This window comes from Aspergillus ruber, assembly GCF_000600275.1.
Source record: "Aspergillus ruber CBS 135680 unplaced genomic scaffold scaffold00015, whole genome shotgun sequence".
In the NCBI taxonomy this organism is placed as follows: domain Eukaryota; kingdom Fungi; phylum Ascomycota; class Eurotiomycetes; order Eurotiales; family Aspergillaceae; genus Aspergillus; species Aspergillus ruber.
The window spans coordinates 211,568-224,629 of record NW_024467311.1 but is presented as its reverse complement, the minus strand read 5'-3'; the positions used below and the strand labels follow the sequence as shown (position 1 = coordinate 224,629).

General features: G+C 48.1%; 4 protein-coding genes across 4 annotated transcripts in view; 3 read left to right on the top strand and 1 right to left on the bottom strand.

The window, feature by feature from the left end:
• The window catches only part of EURHEDRAFT_515796 (uncharacterized protein), a gene marked incomplete at both ends in the record, with an annotated part of 6,533 nt that extends 1,914 nt beyond the window's left edge, over positions 1 to 4,619 (bottom strand). Inside the window, 5 exons of the mRNA XM_040786413.1 lie at positions 190 to 191; positions 583 to 677; positions 699 to 2,662; positions 2,904 to 4,204; positions 4,229 to 4,619. Coding sequence (XP_040638317.1) covers positions 190 to 191; positions 583 to 677; positions 699 to 2,662; positions 2,904 to 4,204; positions 4,229 to 4,619 — 3,753 coding nt within the window. The remainder of the gene's footprint in view (positions 1 to 189; positions 192 to 582; positions 678 to 698; positions 2,663 to 2,903; positions 4,205 to 4,228) is intronic.
• A 160-nt stretch (positions 4,620 to 4,779) lies between these two features.
• On the top strand, positions 4,780 to 7,792 carry EURHEDRAFT_80932 (Golgi transport complex subunit COG3). Its single transcript, XM_040787657.1, has 4 exons — positions 4,780 to 5,148; positions 5,227 to 5,566; positions 5,632 to 6,654; positions 6,719 to 7,792. The coding sequence occupies exons 1-4, from the start codon at positions 4,940 to 4,942 to the stop codon at positions 7,541 to 7,543; spliced, it is 2,397 nt and encodes a 798-aa protein (XP_040638316.1). The 5' UTR covers positions 4,780 to 4,939; the 3' UTR covers positions 7,544 to 7,792.
• On the top strand, positions 7,750 to 10,709 carry EURHEDRAFT_515794 (GPI ethanolamine phosphate transferase 1; the record flags this gene model as incomplete). The annotated part of the gene is made up of 9 exons (XM_040786412.1): positions 7,750 to 7,865; positions 8,080 to 8,451; positions 8,561 to 8,831; positions 8,883 to 9,356; positions 9,411 to 9,598; positions 9,652 to 9,766; positions 9,818 to 9,926; positions 9,979 to 10,115; positions 10,158 to 10,709. 9 exons carry the CDS (start codon positions 7,750 to 7,752, stop codon positions 10,707 to 10,709), a joined length of 2,334 nt encoding a protein of 777 aa, XP_040638315.1.
• A 1,517-nt stretch (positions 10,710 to 12,226) lies between these two features.
• Positions 12,227 to 12,653, top strand: EURHEDRAFT_403169 (uncharacterized protein; the record flags this gene model as incomplete). The annotated part of the gene is made up of 2 exons (XM_040780199.1): positions 12,227 to 12,263; positions 12,313 to 12,653. 2 exons carry the CDS (start codon positions 12,227 to 12,229, stop codon positions 12,651 to 12,653), a joined length of 378 nt encoding a protein of 125 aa, XP_040638314.1.
• Between the last annotated feature and the right edge of the window lie 409 nt (positions 12,654 to 13,062).

The following is a 13,062-nucleotide window of genomic DNA, read 5'->3' as shown; positions in this document are numbered from 1 at the left end:
TATCGTCTTAATAAAGTTTGACTGTATATATATTTGTTTTTTTTTTTTTTATGGTTAACATTCTCGCCATCACATACGTACATATACGCCCAGTCTACCGCATACACCTATTAGCTGTATAAAAAAAAAAAAAAAAGTTGACTCACACCCCGCACTTCCTCAGCGCGACTTGACGGAGCTGATACTGACATCTATGGCAAAGAGAGTCAATTGCTCAGTAAAACCAGTAAGAATAGCAAAACAGCCAAAAAAAGAAAATGTAGAGAAAGAAAATAGAAATGGGCAGAGATGGAGAATGATGCTGAATCTTTTGGTTCCGTCTTCGGCGATGTCTTTCGGCGATGGCGACAGTCCCAAGGAACCTGACATCATCGTCTCGGGATTTGAGATAGATATCTACTTTCCTGCTGAAGAGTTTGAAATATGTTGACAAGGAAGAACAGTAATTTGATGTTGGAATGTTGACAATGCTTTTATAGTTACACAAAAACGCCGGATAAGATCAATGTACACACCAATTATGCAGGAACAACGTCTATACATATACAGCGCAAATCCAATGCAACCGTATCTACTTCTGACCACCTTCTTTCCTCTTAGCCTCTTCATCAGCCTTAGCCGCAAATCGAGCCCGTGCCAATTCGAGTTTAGACTTGGGCCGTTCTCCTTGACCATTGCTATTTCCGTTGCCCTCGGGCTGTTGATCCCGTCCCTTTGCCTTGCCTGTCCATTCGCCACGCCGTCGTTTGTAGAGGTCCATGGACCAATTGCGCCAGACCGCTCGGCCGACAAAAGAATCCCGAAGAGCCATTTCGTGCTGTGCCAGTTCTTGCGCCAGGCGCTCCTTCACGAAAAACAGGTCCTTTGTGCCTTGCCACAATGCGTCGACTACATGAGATCCGCTGCTGTCTAGCGCGAGTTCCTGCATGTGCCCATAAAAGCGGGTGGTGAATGGTCGACGGAATTGAAGAGTAGATGTTGACTGCGTAAGTGCCTGTTGCAGGACGCGAGAGGCTGTAGGGTCTTTTGCGATCTGAAGGATCAATTCTGGCGATAGTGAGGTCAGACTGGAGAAGACCAGTTGACTGAGAGGACCGGGAACGGTGAGCATTGTCTGCGCAAACAAGGAACCATGTAACCTCTCAGCAGCAGAGGCCTGAGGAGGACCCTTCTGTTGCTGCTTCTCTTCTGCTTCTTCCCCACTTCCCTGTGCCGTGCCTTCGAGTCTGAGCATTTGTTTTAGTCGTATGGTCGGGTCTTTGTCATAGGAATTCTCCAACGCGTGTGCCAGGGGTTCAGTGTTGACTCCGCGCACTAGACAACGTTCGATCAACATTTTGGGGACAACCAGTCGGGATCGCTCGATGAGTCCAGGCATCTCAGGGATGATTGATTCCATGGCTTGTTGGAGATCATCCTTTCCAAGCCGCTCCAAAGCCCGGATTACAACGTAGCCAGCAGTCATATTTCGCGCAAGAGAACCAATACGCTCACGAATGATGTTCTTGTATAAAATCTTGTATAGCTTTCCTGGCATGTACCTTACAATGGTCTCGAGCAAACGAGAGCCAACGGCGTCGTAGAGCAGGCCCCTGACGAACGAGGCACTTTCCGATCCCTCTTCAAAGTTCTCATCAGGAATCAATCTTCTTGTAATCGAATTGGACTCCTTAGCATTAGATTTACCGAAATGTGACAGCTCCAGATACACCAACACCTGAAGAATAGGATTTCCCACCGGGTGGGTGGCCAAGGCGCGAAGATATGTATCATCAAGCACAGACACCATATCCTTCATGATTTTCTTCAATGTCTCTTCGAACGACCCGGGGATGTTTCGTTTCTGTGTAATAGTGCTCTCATCCTGTGTCTCAGTCGCTGTTGGTATACCGTGTTTTTCCTTCTTTCGACTTGCGACAACCGAGTCATTCGATGCGACATCAACAGGTTCGCCTGCAAGGACAAGAAGCAGAACTCTAATAGTATGCGATGCAAATCGTTCCGTCAACAGGTATCCCCAGTTTCCTTGCAATTCTTCAACAACACCCATGAACATCTCGGCCAGCGTCCGCTGTGGCTCGACCTCATCTTCCTCCATTTCATCCACCTCCTTGTTCTTCTTGGGCTTGCCGTTTTTCTGTGTCACACCAGGTGCTGCGTGGACAAACAATGTCTCGCAACAGTGGCTCGCGAATCGATGCTGGACGAGATGCAGGAAATGGCCATTAAATTTGTCGAAGAGTCTCCGGACCTGACGGATATCGGAACTAGAGATCAATTTCTCCACGAGACGTGAGCACGACTGACTGCATGCCAGCTTCAACTCCTTCCCCTTGGCCTCTCTATAGACACTCTCAACGAACAACCTCCGCTCTTCCGCATCCTGAAACTGGTTCAATTCCAATATTTCGTTCGCCTGCGAGAAGTATTCCTGCTCTTGCGTATCGAGAAGACCATAGAAAGGTATATCATTGTTAAGTTGTTGCTCCTGATCGTAGTTTCCATCTAGGGAAATGTAATCTGGTGCTTCTTGCATGGGCGCATCTTCAACCTCATCGCCGGATTTCAAACGCTTCGGCGCGGAGTCTTCGGGCGCTTCATCGCGCTTTCGTTTCGAGGCATCCTTCTGGGATTTCTCCTCCGCGCGACGACCTCTTTTTTGCTTTTCGCGAGGCATTATGGGTGACGGTTATGTGTTGCGAGTGGTGATTTCCGAGGACTGCAATCTTTCTTTTTTCGCTTTTTTTTCTTTTTTGATAAGCGGTGGTCCAAGCTCTTCCGCGGAGTGATTGTTTGATTTGTTTGCATCCAATCAATCTAGAGTACAGTCGTGGTGTTGGCTGCTAATGATACACTTTTATCTTAAACAATTGCTCATAATAATACATCCAAATATTTTAGACAGCAGAGTAAAGGCCAGAAATATGTCGTCCGCATTCGACCCGCTGCTCCATGTCCACGGTTCGTTTGCCAGCCTTGCCCTTGTGACGAGGCATGATTTGCAGCCGTGCTTCTCCCTTGTCCTTGTCTCCAGGCGCTGGAGGAGCATTAATATATGTTGGCCGTGCTAAGTTGCTCCGCTTGCCAGTTCCCAATTGGTAGTGTTCATTTCCTCCCCACCAAAGTGCATCATACCCCCAATCCTCGTTCGTCTCCAGAGCCTTGGTAGATGCGGAATGTATATGGGTGCTGTTGCCCATTACTGCCGCTGCATGTGTCGTGCCAACAGAGATATCGCGTAACCGGATAGGAGAGACCTTTTGTCTACTTTCGTCGAACTCGGACAGGCCACTCAGTGCTTTCACCTTGGTAGGCTCATCTTGTAGATGAGTCCATTTTCCGTTACCGAGAAGTCCCCAAATTCCCCGTCCACATGTCCAGGTATCGGCTGTGATATGGCCCAGATCGTGGACCGCAGAGGCGTCCTCTTTGCGACCCAAAACACGCTGCGCATCCACTGTAAAGAAGCTGTTGGCGCCACCAGCGGCAATTTGGGTTACCGTGGGAGTCCATTCGTTAGCTCGGTACAGCCTCGAGATGGGCAGCAAAACGGGGGTATCAATAAACGGCGAAGAGGCGTCATAATCCATGCCCAACTGCCCGAGGGAGTTATCCCCAAAAGCAAATACCTGACCATCCTTGCTGAGGGCCAGAGAATGGTAGTCGCCAGCGGCCACTTGCGTGATCTTAGTGTCCTTGAGCGCGGTGACCTCATGGCAGGCGTCTACCGGTCCACTTGGCCGGGTGGACCAAGTAAGCCCTGGAATACCAAGTTGCCCAAAAGTAGGGTAGCTCTCCGTCGATGACGCAACGGAGAATACGCGGCCCGAGCTGGTGAGAAGCAGAGCATGCTCCGATCCACCACTGATAGCGGTAACCTTCTCGGTCATTCCCAAATTAGGTTGGAGTTGACGGTAACTGACACCAGCTTCGCCTGATAAGAACGGCATAACCCACGAGCTCTCCTTAGGTTTTCGACCAGACTGCTGGTCCTTCTTGGAGATGGGTAGCGAGTAGACCTTTCCATCGGATGATAGTGCAATAATTCGGTCGTTAGACATGCACAATGAGGTCAGGTTCTTCCCGGTCAGAGTTTCCGTAGGCTTGAAGTCAGACTCCGAGAAGCCCTTACCCCATTGGATCAGGTCGCCCTTATCACTAATCGCAGCACCGGATTTCTCTTCGAGCTTGAGATCTCGAAGCACTTGTCCATCAAAATAACTGAGACTTCGAGGGGTCTTGATGACGGACTCCTTGGAGTCCGGGTCCACAACACGGTAGGCATTGGTACCCCAGAGATAAACACCAGGGCTTCTCAGGCTTCTCTTTTTGTGGACAAACTGAGTTCCTAGGTCTTCCTTGATCTTCGGAAGGCCCTTCGCTTTTGCTTGTTCCCCGAGCTTGTCGCTATCAGTGGTAGCATATGTATAAACTAGGAACGCAGCAGTTCCAGCGCCCGCAAATCCCAACGAGTTTCGAAACCAGTTGGAATTATTTGATGCGCCTTGGTTAGTGCTTGCATAAAGACGACATGATGAAACCGCAGGCCGGCGAGCTCTAGCAAGGCGAGAAAGGATGAGAATATTCGTCGTAGGTTGTCGTGCCCGGTTGGTCCACATTATGCAGATAGCAGAAGACTGGGAAAATGTACATAACAATCAATTTCTTTGCCTTTAAAAGGACCAATGTGTATCAAGCTTTCCAAGAGCTCTTGCGTCAGTAATTGAAGGCGGATTGGAGCGGCAGAATACCGCATCTCGAACGGCCACGACGGTCAAGTCAAGAGAAGGACGAGCCAAGAATGAGACGATCTGCTCGGGCTTGTGCGCTGAGTTGACGGGCTGCTACCTGGCGTCACTTTATATCGGCTATATAAAGACATGAGTCCCGAGAGAACAAGCGCCTACTGCCATTTCGCTCTTTGAATTGCGACCTCACGATGCGGCCAGAAATTGCGGGTCAACGAAGTCGCCGGCAAACCGTTTCCTCCGGTCCACCGCCAGAGCCCAAGTCCAAAGATATTCAGAGATTTGGAAAGTTACCGGAGGACTCTAAGTCAATTGACGAGCTTCAGAACGAGCTGGAATTCCTCCAGTGGTATGGCAGGGTCGAGGATGAATTGCTGGAAGCCAGCTATGATGAATACCAGTAAGCAGCATCAATTGCAAAATGGCCTTACTATGTCCGGTATCCCCAAAACTGACTAGCTCTCTTTGATTTATCAAGGTCGTGCCTCGATGAGCTGCAAACCTCAAAATCGCACTTGGACGCCCTCCTATCCGATACCTCGTCTACCCTCAACCTCCTGAGCAGCATATCGGAATCCTTCAAGGCAGTCGAATCACAAACGTCCAGTTTCCAGAAGAAATGTGAGGGTCTGCTGTCCGCGCAAAGACGCGACCTGAAATTAGCGGCCGATATAGAAGGAAATTTACAGTATTATAACTTACTGGATCCTGCTTCCAGAAGGCTTAATGCCCCAGGGGCTGGGAACACCGTTCGTGGGGAGGATTTTTCAGATATGCTTAGGCGCTTGGATGAATGCTTGGACTACATGGAAACACATGTTAGACCCCTATTCTCACATGATGAGCGTTGTTATACTGAACCGGTTGGCTAATTCCTCTCTAGCCTGGGCAAAAAGAAGCTGAAGTATACCGGTCAAGGTACCGGCTCCTTCTAACCCGTGCTCTTACTCTCATCCGAGGTCATTTTGTTTCTGCATTGCGCGATATCCATATCGACGTCTCAAAGAAAATATCAAACCAGCAACTGAATGACACCACTACGTCCGCTCTCCTGTATGCGAAATTCAAAGTCGGTGCACCTGAACTAAAGCAAATTGGTCTCGAAATTCAGAAGAGAGCCGTGCCTCCACTCGATCCTGACCAAGGCAACGAAGCTGAATACCAAAGTCTTTTGAACGAGCTTCACTCTAATTTCTCTGCAACCCGAGGTAAATTAATTATACCATTGGTCCGCAAAAAGCTCAACGACATTGCGCTCGCGCCGAGCACATCAGAAGATTTGGTCGCCTTCGCTCGGGGTAGTATCAGCTATATCCGTGGTGTATGTTTGGACGAGTTCGAACTCTGGAGCGAATGGTTTCATGGTCAGGGAGGCCTATATGACTTTTTGGAAACCATATGTGAGCCTCTCTACGATCACCTCAGACCAAGAATCATTCGTGAAGACAAAATCATCAAACTTTGTCAACTGTGTACATTACTGCAAACTCGCTACCTTCTCGATCCAGACGACGAAACTGAGCAAGCAGACGCCAACCAACTTGACTTCTCTGTTTTAATACAACCAGCCCTGGAAGATGTACAGACTCGTCTTGTCTTCCGCTCACAAGCGTTCCTGCACGATGAAATTGAGCGGTACAAGCCTCGTCCGGGTGATCTCGACTACCCTAAACACAACCGTGGGGCTTCAATATCGGTAACAGAAAGCCAGATTTCAGGCAAGAAGATGGTACCTGCTGATGCGGTGGTGAGCTTGTCTAAACCAACAAAGCAAGAAGATGGCGGCGATTCGCCAGACCAGGATTCGAAGTGGGACTTTGATGAATCGCAAGCTGTTTTAAGTGGGTGGTATCCGACATTACGGAAAGCCATTTGGCTCCTGAGCAGGATATATCGACTGGTCAATGTATGCGGGTCTTTCCAAACAAAATTTCTTCCTCTAGCTGGCTCAAAGCTAACCTCTCAAACAGTCTACCGTGTTTGATGATTTAGCGCATCAAATCGTGCACCAAACCAACTTATCCCTCCACCAAGCAAGCATCCAAGTGTCGAACAAGTCACTCGCAGACGGACAGCTCTTCCTAATGAGCCATCTGCTCATTCTAAAACAGCAGATCGTCGCGTTCGACATCGAATACGTTGCTCCAGAAGTCTCCTTCGATTTCTCTGGCATCACCAGCACATTCTGGGAACTCCGCGAACGTGGTGGTCTCTTCAACCCAGGCAACTTAATGCGCCTCGTCGGCCACGGCCTGTTACCACGAGTAGTAGAAAACATGCTCGACGCCAAAGTTGAGCTCGATGGCCGACTCCGCACAGTCATAAATGAGTTCATCAACGGCTTCTCAGACAAGATGACCTCGTCCCTTCCCTCGAAATTCGTCGACACGCAAAACCTCCAGCGCGGAGAACTGATCTACCCCACCTGCCGGAATGTCGAAAATGAAGTACCGGGTCTCCGTAAGATCCTCAACGACTACCTTGACGATACCCGTATGAAAGAGACACTGGTGGGTGCCGTGCAGGACCGGGTCATCCAGATATACGAGGATTTCTTTGACATGTACACGTCCTCCGAGAAGCGGAAGGGTAACGTTGTCAGTAAGAAGGGCAAGGGCCGGGAGGATGCGGTATGGGATATAGATACTTTTGCAGAGTGGTGTGAAGGTATTTTTAGGGTTGGTGCCACCGGTATTCGCCCCGGAGATTTGGGCGATGACGATGAAGCCATGAGCAGTAGGAGTTTGAGCATGAGTGTTAGTAGAAGTGGTAGTATAGGGTCGTTGCGTCGGTAGTGACCAGCTTATGTCACTTCGATATTTGTACGTATTGAACATCATGTGGCTGCCCTTGGTTGTGGCGCAGTGACAGGCAATGCGATTTTGCGAACAGAAAAAAAAATCCTTGTCGATGCCACGTGGTCAACCTACAGGCGGATGTTGATTCAAAAAAATAAGTCCAGGTATCTACCAAGTAGCATTCTACTAATTAAATCAAAGTCATGACTCGATTGAGCCGCCTGCAATTTCTGGGTGTCGCAGTGGTATTCCACCTGCTCTGCATCTGCTCAATTTTTTATACTTATTTTGTCAGCCCCGTCGTCAATGGCGTGAATGCGTACCGCGTCGAATACCCAGAGCCTCCAGCTAAACGAGCTGTCCTTTTCGTCGGTATGCAACTCCTATGCTCGAAGAAATGCAGCAATTGACTAAGACCGCCTGTCGATTCCAGCCGATGACCTCCGCGCAGACAGGGCCTAACAAAAGTTCCCTGATCCGTCGCCCAACGCCATCCAGTGACACCCCTGCTGCACAAGTACCACGCCATTTAGCTGCCATACGTGGAGCTGGGGCAGTATTGATATCCTCCTCATGTTTGCCGAAGGAGCTGTACCAGGTCGAGTGAATAATTTTATGTACAGCGCAGAAGCTGAGGATTATAGCAAGGATGCTATGGGATTGGACACCTGGGTCTTCGACCAGGTAAAACTTTTGTCCAACAGCGCAGAGAATGACGGAGAGTTGGAGCGAGAACCCAGACAGGACCAAAACGTCTTCTTCCTACACTTGTTTGGCCTGGATACCTCTGGCAACTCCTACCGGCCATACTCCCGGGAGTATCTGCACAATATCCAAGTCGTGGACGAGGGAGGTCGTGAAATAACTGGGCTCATGGAAACATTTTTCAGAGATGACAAGACTGCGTTTGTCTTCACAGCAGATCACGGTATGATTGATTGGGGTAGCTATAGAGACGGGCATCCGGATAACACAAGAACACCACTCATTGCATGGCCCCCCCCCCCCTTAAAGAAAGTCGGCCACGGGCAATGCTGGTGGGCACGATTACTTCTCTACCGACTGGGACCTGAATCATATCCAAAGAAATGACGTTGCGCAAGCAGACATTGCTGTCCTGATGGCATACCTCGCAGGCATCCATTTCCCGGTCAATTCTGTTGGTAGGCTTCCCTTGGCCTATGTCAATGCAGACGACTCTATTAAAGCAAAGACAATGCTCATAAATTCCCAGGAGATAATGGAAACATATCTAGTTAAAGATGACCAAAAGAAGGCCACCAGAGTATGTTTCAGGCCGTTTAATGGGCTCCCCTAAGACAATTCAACCCATCAGATGCTTGGGCATATCCGGAAAGCCATCAATGAAGGTGAATTAAAGAAGGCAATCAGGGACTGCGACAATTTGATGCAACTTTGCTTAGAGGGACTTCGCTACCTACAAACATATGACTGGCTTTTTATTCAAGCTCTTATAACTGTCGGCTATTTGGGATGGATTGCGTTCTCACTCACCGCAGCACTCGATCAGTATGTTCTAAACGGGAAAACGGAAGCTTGCCGCTCGATCGCAAGCAAGGCTGTCTTAGGTTCAATCCTTGCTGCGCTTTTCGTAACACTTTATGTGCGGAATTCTCCTGCCAGTATTATGCGTATTTCCATATTTCCTGTTCTATTTTGGGAGGAGGTCCTGGCACGCCGGGAGACATGGATTGGTATCACCAAGGTCACTTTAAAACAGGTATCGGCCAACGAGCTTGTAGAAAGGGGCCTTAGTGTGATGGCATCTGGCGTACTGCTGGAGGTGATTGTAAGTCCATCACAGTTACTAATACCCCAGTTTACGTGAATTCAAATTGACCAGGTCCAAAGTTATTATTATCGGGAAATCTATACGCTCGCTTACGTGCTTGCTATATACTGGCCTGTATTATATAGCTTTGAATTCTTTCGAGCAAACTGGATCATATGCTTGAGATGGGCACTGCTATGTGCTGCAATGAGCAAATTTACGCTTCTCCCTGCATTGAAAATGGAAGATATCAATCTAATGTACGTCAGATTTCCATGTAAATAAAGCGTTATCAAACTAATAGACATGGCAGCACAATCGGAGGACTTATTATGTTTGTGTTGGGGGCTTGTTACAGTGCATTTGAGACGAGAATCGTCGATGTACGGGCGTCTAGTCGGATCTCGAGGGTCATATTGACATTTCAGGTGCGAGTTTTAGATGCAATATCACTCCATGGCACTAACTCTAACCGCTAGGTTGGATTACTGCCCTTGGCCATACTTGTTACGCGCTCCGCAGTGACATCGTTGCAATCCAAAACAGGGCCTTCGCTCGGGACGCAGATGACTGGATGGCCCATACTTGGTAATTGCTGAATTTCTTTTGTCTCGTTTACGGAAACGACTGACACTGGTAGTGACCTCCTTCATATTGCCGTTGTTGCACTGTCTTCAGTCAGGAGACAGTAACTACTCTCGTCGTTTGGCAATTGTGTTTTTCGCCTTTGCCCCGATGTTCATTATACTCACCATCTCTTATGAAAAGCTCTTCTACGTCTTCATCATTTGTACGCTGTTTCCATAAGTGCAAATTGAGTATCGAATCCGCCGATCTCACTCTTATATTATTCCCGAGAAGAAGATAGCCCATGATGGCGATAAGAACAGATCTCTCATATTCTCCGATGCAAGAATTGCTCTATTCTTCCTTTTTCTACTACACTCCGCCTTTTTGAGTACCGGGAACATTGCCTCCATCTCGTTTTCCCTCGATGCCGTGTTCCGCTTGATCCCCGTATTTGATCCATTCAGCCAGTCAGCATTGCTGATCTTGAAAATCCTTGCACCTTTTGCCCTCGTCTGCCAATTTGGGAATTCTGATCAAGAAGCTAGTCTCCGCACTGGGGCTCTCTTCACGCTTGTCATGGGCATGAGTGACTACTTGACGCTTCGCTTCTTTTGGGCTGTCAAAGATGAAGGCTCCTGGTTTGAGATTGGAGAGAGTATCACAGTCTTTGTCCTGGCTTCCTTGTTATGTGTCTTCATTGCTGCTTTGGAAATGATTGGTGAGCTATTTGTTAGGGAAGTTGAATTTAGAAGGCAAGACGGCGCCTCTACAGATGCCGATCCAAAGCAGAAGGTGTCGTGAAGGGCCATCGCGAGATAAATATATAGTTCCGGCATATTATGTACTGTGTAATCACTTTTCCCATATAATAGGTGACTTTATCTAGTCTAATGCAGGTTGCTGTCACGTGCTCAATAGCTAGAAGATATTAACGAATTGATATTCCTATCTAAACCAACTAGTAGCCATCGACGAGAATATCGAATCTGGAGAAGAAAAGAAAAATAAGAGGCAAGTCTACTTACATGAAGAAGTCCCATATGGTTGTGTGTGGTCTCGCTAAACAGCTTGTTTGTCTTGGTTGCTTCCGTAGTATTGTTTGCCGTGTTGATGATGTTTGCTGATGAAGGCGCTGGGCTGAGCCGTTACAGTTGCCCAGGAAATGTTGGCAGTCATCGACTCCTTTGTTGTCCCATCCTCTCATACTTGTACCTATGATACTTTCTAGAGTGACCGTGACTTACTTCTCTGGAAAAAGATTGCCCAATAAACTTCATGTGGCTGTCCTTATGCAATTCTTGCTGTCATGTGGACGCCTACGTATACAATTCTAGGTTGAAGCAACAAGGAACATTCTTCAACCCTTTCAATACGGTCATGACTCGGCTGAGTCGTTTTCCGCTACGGTGATATTCCATTCTCTGTATCTATACAAAGAGCCTAGACAGGTGGTCCCCTTCATCGGCGGTCCGATATGCCCCTGTAACCTAAAATTTGGCAACTCTACAAGGGTCTAAGAATAGCCCTTGTGCTGACAAGCAGTGCGCCTAGGGGCTCTATCATCACATGAGTACTGCGGCATTTGCTGGATCCTTGAGTACGAAGATCTCTCAGCTGTCACAATGGATTGGAAGCTAGGTCCAATTGGTTTTGATGGCCGTGTGGATCGGGTCGGCATATCTAAGCTGAGACCCAGAGCTGAGCCCAACTTCCATGGACAATGCAGAAGCTGAGAATCTTCCCATAGTTGCCACCGACATGAATGTGTGGGTTTTTGATCGGTTTTTCTCAACCATGACTGCCAAAGATTCGTTCTGTCCGGTGAGAAGCACACTATTGACTCCTTTTTCTTCCTGCTTTCTTCCTCTTCTCTCTTCTCCCACCAGGGACAGTTGACAGCGAGGGAGGGGAGCGGAGGACTTGGCCGGCTGGCCGGTTGTGTGGCCCACCTTGTGTGCATCTCTGTCCCTGAGGATCGAGTTGGGACCGTGGAACGCTTGCGCGCACGATTCGAGGCCAGTGAGGCTCAATATCGAACTTGGCTTACACCAAAATATCTATGGTTAGCTATACCATCATTTGCAATTCCAGTTCCTGAAGATGTCGTTAAACAATCGATCACCTTGGCTTGCTTCCTCACGGCCGTCCATGCACACCATGTACTCTGTCTGGATAGCTCTCCCAAAATCAGAGAAGATTTCAATGCCACCTTAAACGTCTAATTTGATGCGAGATCCAATGGCAACTATCCACATTCTGGCCCGGTTCATGTGGTGGCCTTGACTATTCCGGAGTGTCTGCCAGAAAGGATAGCCATAATGGCGCGGTTCACGGATTTCACAATTCTCAGTGATGGTATTAATACACCTTGAGTGAGTATCTCCTCTATGTTAATGAGTAATAGGCTACTATGATAGTGTGGAGATTGAGAAGGTGACATCGTTCAAGGCGCAGTTCCAGGCTTCCGTTAGGAACTTGCATGACGACCTCGGCGACAAGGATGCATCCCTCATCAGAACCAAGAAATTCCAAGCCGAAACCTTCGTAGATATGCTAGAGTTAGATCGGGATTTGGCCATGGATGTTATGACCACGTACGGCGAAGATTCGGGGGGGGGCCACCTTCCCTTCATCTGGAGTACAGACATTGAAGGGTTTTCTACTCATTCGTTTCATCAAAAGTGGTCTTCAGTAAGCCCTTCTAACGAAGGTCCTTTACATCATTCGTCGGCTGACAAGGTATAGCGTATTTCAAGAAATGTCATGCTTCGAACTTGGAATTCGTCTTAAAAAAAGGAGAAAGCAAAGTTTTCTGAGATCATCACTCTAACACTATATGCGGCTTCTCTGATCAATGACTAACATAGCTAGCCTAAGGAAATGACCACATTGAAATAGAAGGTTCTGAGGCACCGCTTAATGCTGTATCCGCCCTGATGCAGCAGTATAATTGCTCCGAGACGGAGGCACTCACTAAGCCGCATTGTGAATATACCGAAATGCAGGAGAAACACCTTTCCCTTGGTAAGAAGCTCGAGCAAGGAGAAGGAGAGCTTTTAGACACTTACCGATAGTATATCAAGGCAGCACAGTATACGACTTTGGGGTCAGAATTTTAGAGTACCTAAGTTCCTCGCCAACCAACCAAAGCTGA

What these genes read in the sequence shown, in the direction of transcription:
- EURHEDRAFT_80932 (XM_040787657.1), top strand. Translation starts at nt 4,940, where the DNA reads ATGCGGCCAGAAATTGCGGGTCAACGAAGTCGCCGGCAAACCGTTTCC. An exon ending in TGGACTACATGGAAACACAT is followed by an intron (nt 5,567 to 5,631) that starts GTTAGACCCCTA and finishes ATTCCTCTCTAG; the next exon opens with CCTGGGCAAAAAGAAGCTGA. An exon ending in GGATATATCGACTGGTCAAT is followed by an intron (nt 6,655 to 6,718) that starts GTATGCGGGTCT and finishes CCTCTCAAACAG; the next exon opens with TCTACCGTGTTTGATGATTT.